Source organism: Hermetia illucens, chromosome 6 (assembly GCF_905115235.1).
Source record: "Hermetia illucens chromosome 6, iHerIll2.2.curated.20191125, whole genome shotgun sequence".
Lineage (NCBI taxonomy): Eukaryota > Metazoa > Arthropoda > Insecta > Diptera > Stratiomyidae > Hermetia > Hermetia illucens.
The window spans coordinates 66,957,650-66,964,764 of NC_051854.1; the positions used below are offsets into that span (position 1 = coordinate 66,957,650).

The following is a 7,115-nucleotide window of genomic DNA, read 5'->3' on the forward strand; positions in this document are numbered from 1 at the left end:
TCAATTTTGTTAGTTCACACACTAAATATGGTGTTCGCATTGCCATCTCAGAGGGTTTCTGTGATGCCATTAAAGAAGTCGAACGATTTGATGATCGGGTGATGAAGCTCACCATTATATCAGTTGATCGCACTTCTCACTTCTTCACCGCGTACGTACCACAGACAGGTCGACCTGATGCCGAGAAAGATGCCTTCTGACAACTTCTCGATTAAAAGACTTGTCACGTGGTTGCTGACGATTATATCCTCATTGCCGATGACCTTCATGGCAATGTGGGTGAGAAGGCAGACGGTAACAGGTGCCATGGGGGAAAAGGGTTCGAGCGCGCAAGAAGTGTGGCGAGCGTATAATCGATTTTGCGGACACCCATGACCTTGTACTCATGAATACATGGTTCATCGATTGTCTCATTTTCCTACATTTTATAGTGGGAACAGTAAAACTCAAATCGACTATATTCTCATAAGACGCCGAAATTTTACCACTGTCACTGATTGCAAAGTCGTTCATTATTAGACCATCGCACCTTAACATCGGCTATTGATTGCCCTCCTGCGAATTAAGCCACCGATAAAACAGCGTGAGGAACGCACTGGCCCGCGACGCATTAAATGGTGGCGATTTGGTGAGAAGAAAGAAGAAATGGTCTCACTCACACGATTACCGACCATTACGAATGTGAAAGAACCAAATGAAAGACACGATCCACAAAGCCGCCTCTGCAACCCTCGGGGTCACCAAGCCGGGTACATCAATCGAGATATTTGGCTTTGGAATCCAGATGTGGAAATAAGGTCCGTGAAAAGAAACGCCTCTACAACAAAATCCTCGACGATAAAATGCCTGCTAATTGGCAAATTTACAAGAATGCCAACAGGAAAACAAAGAAAGCAGTTGCTGTCGCCCGAGCGAACCATTTCAAAAATCTTTACGATAAACTGGACACTCGAGATGGCGAGAGAGATCTGTATCGACTTGCTAAAAGCCACAACGAAAGTACACAGGGTATCGAACACTTCTGTTGCGGTAATGACAAGAACGGTACTTTGCTTACCAACCGTCGAGCCGCGACGGATAGATGGCGAGAATATTTCGAGCAGATTTCAACTGAAGAATTTGCTCATCCTCCACTTCCACAATCATTGCCCACATTTGTACCAGTTTCACCTGTCAGCGCCATTGAAGTTACAAACGGTTATTGAGGAACGAAGAACACCATCTGACTGGCAAGAAGCCAGCACTGTTCCAATATGGAAAAAGAAAGATAGTCCAGCAGAATGTTCAAATTACCGTTCGATCCGGTTACTTTCCCATACCATGAAGACGGTTGAACTAATTCTTGACAACCGTATTCGAGAAATCGTTTAAATAACCATGAATCAAGCTGGATTTGTCAAAAACTGTGGAACTACTGTCGTAATACACGCTGCGCGGTTACTCATGGAGAAACACCGTGAGAAACATTTTGATCTTGAGATTGCGTTTGACTGTGTGCCATCTGGTGTGCTTTAAGGCAACACTTAGTGCCAGAAGAACTCGTGCGCTGGGTTTAATTGCTCTACCACGATCCGAAAAGTAAAGTTCGAAGTATGATGGGTGTATGAAAACCGCTTCGTGTCTCTGTTAGTGTTCATTAAGGAAGCGCTCTCTCACCAGTCCTCTTTGTAAATGTTATGCATACCGTTACACGGGATGTCCAACGTCCAGCGCCCTACACATTGCTTTATGCAGATGATGTTTTGCTAACATCTGATAGCAAAAATGATCTCGAGCAACTTGTCTCAGATTGAATCTAAACAAAACTGAATTTTTGACGACCGATCACCATGAAACAGGCACAATCACTATCAGCGGCACTGATCTGCCCAGAACTGAGCGATTTAAATACCTCGGGTCAATGCTATCAGCCACTGTTTTATGAAATTGCTTCACGCATTAACGCAACCTGGATGAAGTGGCATTCCACAACTGATGTTCTTTATGATCGCCGTATCACCGAATGTCTTAAATCTAAAATTTACCGCAAGGTCGTCCCTTCTGTCGCCCTCTATGGTTTTGTGTTTTGGCCGACTATAAAAGACAATGAACGGCGTCTTGCGCTAATGGAGACGAAGATGTTACGTTGGACTAGTGGCGTGGTACGGTTTGATCACATCCGAAATGAGGATATCCGCGATCGTTATGGGGTTGCACCGATCGTGGAAAAATTGCGAGAGAGGCGTCTTCGATGGTATGGTCACGCAGTTCGCGCTAACCAAAAATTCACTTACCAAAAGGCAGATCGAAATAATGATAGCTTGATACGCTGGATGGGGATTTAAAAGCCTCGAGATTGCACCCGGATCAGGCATTCGATAGAGCCAAATGGCGAAACCCATCACGACGAGTCGACCCCGCTTGTGAACGGGACAAAGGTTGAAGAAAAAGAAGAAGAAGTAGCTAGGGATTAGGGATAGGGGCCTTTCGGGCGATCAATGATCTTATCTATGCTTGTGTCAACTAATGACTAACCTTCTATAACGGAATCCTCCTTCGGAATGTTAATGCCCCCAAAAGGACTTACACACACAATTGCATATGATATGATGATTTCTTTAATATTAGCTTTAATTATTTAGGAAAATTATATGATGGACAACGGAATTGACCTCATCATTACTTCGCCGGTGGTGAAACTAGCAAAATCGTTTTATTTCATAGTTGAACAGAGCGTGTGCAACAAAATGGTAGTCTCCTTTCCGTATTTGGTTGTAGAATCGATGGATTATCGTCAAAAATGTGTTTTGTTTATAAAGGAAGCGTCCAGGAAGCACCTTCCTCAAGCCGTCTATGCCATATCTGACAAAATACCGTCCGGCCACCAAAGGACATTTCAACGTGAAGTTAGTCATATCCTTGACAACCTCGCGAAATACTTGTAGAAATAAATTTCTTCTAGACATCCGCTCCATTTCGCAAAGTAGAATTGATGTGTTGAAAAAGTTTGTTGACCTTTGTGCAGGACCCCATCTTGTTACCTCAATGCCCCATGTTGGATTCTCCACAGTTCGTAGAACATCAGCTCTAATATCAACAAAAGTGTCGTTCAGAAAAGTAGAAAATATAGTGGTATATCCGCCGGTTTGTCCATGTCGAACGCTAAGCATGTCTATTCGCATGCACTCCTGTGAAGTGGAAAGGGACCAACTTACTGCAATATTCAAAATTCACGCAAGGGCTGCCAGGCAATAAATTCAATACGTTTGCTAATCTGGATTTGGAACTAAACGATTTGAAATCCAAAATACTCACCCTACGAGCTAATGACAGGGATGAACAGGTAATGAATACGAAAAAGTATCTAACGAAGCCTTCCATAATAATTAGAAGAAAAAAATGAATCAAACGAAAAATTAGATCTTTAAAATTTGGTTCCACCAAAATATTTTCCGAACCTCTGAATAGTAATATGTGACTCCGAACACGGAAATGAGAAACTAATACAGTTTGCATCTACATAAAATAGGTACGATCACCATTTTATTTTTCTTTGTTTAAAAAGCGGAAAATTTCTGCACTTTGACAATTTGGGTAGTTCATCATTATGACTATTTATTACTCTATGTTGAGAAGCGGCCAGTGATGCGTTTGGTTTTCGCAAATTTAACTTACTTTTATAGATCAGACAACAGATTTTTGAAGAAGCATTTGGAGCTGGTCCATCTGTCGCCAACATATTTACCTTTATACGAGGCACAATATCTATTGGCAAATAATTTAATAATATCGCTCCCTTGCGACGAAAGTAGCATAACTCAAAAAGGTTTGTTTTTCGAGGTCAGTTAAACCATTTAGCGATCAAAGGGTAGTATAGGTCCCAAGGCGAAATGTGGATTAGTACCCACGATGGAGTATAAAACCTGGAAAACGCCTGCTGAACCAACACCAACAGCTCTACTACCACACCCTATCTCCACCTCCACGTGGACAAAATGTACCAACTGGTCCTCCAGGTTGGGGACGGAAGGCCGATGTTACGAAGCCACGGAAGCCTCGGACAGGATGGATTTCAAAACGACGAACCCAGCAGGGACAACGAATTCTTATGGATTCCTGTGGAACGTGCGCTCCCTGTACAGATCGAATTCAGTCGAACTGCTAGCCGATACACTGTCCCAGTATAAAGCCGATGTAACAGCATTGCAAAAGATGCGATAGACAGCGACCGGTTTCCTGCAGAAAAGTCGCTACACCATATATTATAGTGGCCATCCAGTAAACCATTTGTTCGGAGATGGTTTCTTAGTCAACCAAAAAATGAACCCTGCCTTTAGCGGCTTTGAAAATATAAGCGAAAAGCTATGCACCCTGCATTTGCTAGGCAAGTTTAGAAATAAGTTTCATAAACTGTCACGCCCCTACAGAGGAGACTGCAGAGTCGGAGAAGGATACCTTCTACAAGGCAGTTGAGCGGACCCTCGAAGCCTGTCCCAAGTATGATATCAAAATCATACTTGGAGATTTCAATAGTTAAGTGGAGACGGAGCCCGTGTTCAGGCAACACATCGACTCCCATAGTTTACAGCAAAATATAAATGACTAACTGACCCGACAGACTTCGTACTGCCTCAATCGATAAATAAAAGGCCTAAACTTTTGTATAAAATAATTTTAAAACAAACAAAAGAATCCGTATTTAATAAAAAAGCATATTGTGAAGCATTCCATCTGCGAATTCGATCAATTTCATTAAGTCGTGATTGCTGTTGTTGTGTTTGATGTGCAGGAACTCGTTGCATTCTAAGCCTACCTACTTTATTATCACTCACTAAATAACGCAATTCTGACATAGCAATACGACTATTTTCTTGATCTGTCTCTCTCTCTGGCCATCAGTGCGGTTAGCACGTGAGGTAGCCTTCGCACATTTGATTGACTGCGACGACCTAAGTCAGGTCGTCTTCTCCTCGGCATCGTAAATTGTAAATAATTAAAGTGAGAAAATTTTTCGCTCAGTTAGCAGTAAAGTGTCGCAATCACAAAATATCAAAAAAAAGGCACATTACCTGGAATGTCACTATCACAAAGGATCGCCAAAGTAAAGAAAGTTCTCGCGAACTCATAGATATCGTAACGCAATATCGTAACACTTCTTTCGGTGTTCTAAAGTGCAACAGGCTGGATTGACATATTAGTTGGTTGTCAAATCTAATGTCAAATATTATCGTTGCGTTCAGAAATTTAATTTGTAACAAAACTTAATATCTAGTCTAGGTCTAGGTAGTCTAGTTTGGTCTTGAAATATTTATGGAAATTCAGAGAAGGTTTAAACGGTGAGAAACAAAAATACTAAAAACAGAAATTCTATTTTCCAATACAACATGTTCTGAGCTGTGAAACATTTGATGTCTTTTGTCTTTTTAGAAATAAAAGATTGTCACTTGGTTGTCAAATATTTCTAGTTGCGTTAAAAAATTTGTCCGTTTCATAGCTGTAATATGAGGTCCGATGAACACAGTGAGTGATTGAACTTTATTGAATATCAATAAAGTTCAAATTGACTCTAAATTTTATTTAGAAAAAAGTGTTTATATGGGAAGTAGCAAAGTGCTGTTTTTAGGGTTTTACCGGCAATTATTCGAATTTTTCTCACCTTTTAAACCTTCCCTAGACCTCCATGGACATTTAAAAACCAAGAAAAAATAAATCCGTTCAGCCGTTTTCGAGTTTTAGCGAGACTAACGAACTGCAATTGATTTTTATATATAAGATAATGGACTGCGGATTATTCAATTAGCAGTGTCGTACGAAATGGTTATTGGAAGTACCTGGTTTGCACGGAAAACGGTGCACAAACATACGTAGGCCTCTCCAGATGGGACCACTTTCAACCAAATTGACCACGTGCTGATTGAACGCCGCCAATGGTGAATGTGAGAATATATAGCGGGGCCAACATAGGCTCGGATGACTATCTCGTTGGCATGGTGCTCCGAGCTCGAATTACGGCACCACTTACAATTTCCTCTGACAATCAGGTGAGAGTGAATACTCAAGCCATTCGCAACACAGCCCACCGTAACGCCTATAAGGGAGAAATAGATGCCGCAATTACCTCAGTCAACAGAGATCCTGGAGATGAAGCAGCAGCAAATGATATTTACTCACTCACCTGAAGAGCGTTATCATAAATGCGTCCACAAACATATTTGGCGCCAGCCGCAAAAAAGTCGGAACGGCTGGTTTGACGATGAATGTAAGCTAGCTATGGAACGGAAGAATGCCGCACACCGAGTAATGTTGCATTCTCAAAGAACACGGACACGCTCAGATACTTATCACGAACTCCATCGAGCGGAGAAGCGACTTCACAGACGGAAAAAGGAAGCCTGGGAAAACCAACAGGTCTATAAACTCGAAAAGTACCGGGAACACCGAAGTTTTACCAACAAGTCAGCAGGATGAAGCCTTATACACCTCGATGCTTATCCTGCTGAGACAAAAGGAAAATCTGATTTCTGAGAGAATGGGCATATTGGAGCGATGGGTTGAGTATTTTGATGAACTTCTCAACAACCAAACTATCGTCGAGCTGGAGGTCCCGCCAAATGCAGACGAACGACAAATAGAAGAAAGAACATTCACCGGCTTAAAAACCATAAGTCGCCAGCAACCGATGGAAATACAGCCGAATTAGTTAAATATGGAGGCGAATAATTACACTAAGTGGTTCATCAACTGATAGTCAAAGTATGGGACAGCAAATCAATGCCTAACGACTGGTGACGGGCATTATCTGTCCCATACATAAAAAGGGGGATAACATGCATTCCAGCAATTAGTGAGGTATCACGTTGCTGAGTACCATCTATAAGATATTCCCCGCTATCTTGCTAGACCGGATAGCCCGTATGCCCAGAACATCATTGGTCCATACCAAAGAGGCTTCACGCCAGGCAAATCAGCAACAGATTAAATTTTCTCTTTCCGGCAGGCGATGGAAAACTGTTGGAATATGGCCATCAGTTCCACCATCTTTTCATCGACTTTAAAGCCGCCTATGACAGCATAGCCAGGGTAAAACTGTACACGAACATGAGAGATGTAATGCCATATGGTGTTTCCACGGTCCT

At 42.0% G+C, this 7,115-nt stretch overlaps 1 protein-coding gene across 1 annotated transcript; it reads right to left on the minus strand.

Moving 5' to 3' along the window:
• Window positions 1-2,603: 2,603 nt before the first annotated feature.
• Window positions 2,604-3,389, minus strand: LOC119660032. Its single transcript, XM_038068410.1, has 3 exons — window positions 3,295-3,389; window positions 2,854-3,167; window positions 2,604-2,607 (listed from the first exon to the last, which is right to left on the minus strand). The coding sequence occupies exons 1-3, from the start codon at window positions 3,358-3,360 to the stop codon at window positions 2,604-2,606; spliced, it is 384 nt and encodes a 127-aa protein (XP_037924338.1). The 5' UTR covers window positions 3,361-3,389.
• Window positions 3,390-7,115: the final 3,726 nt, after the last annotated feature.

What these genes read in the sequence shown, in the direction of transcription:
- LOC119660032 (XM_038068410.1), bottom strand. Translation starts at nt 3,360, where the DNA reads ATGGAAGGCTTCGTTAGATACTTTTTCGTATTCATTACCTGTTCATCC. An exon ending in CCCTGTCATTAGCTCGTAGG is followed by an intron (nt 3,168 to 3,294) that starts GTGAGTATTTTG and finishes TCCACTTCACAG; the next exon opens with GAGTGCATGCGAATAGACAT.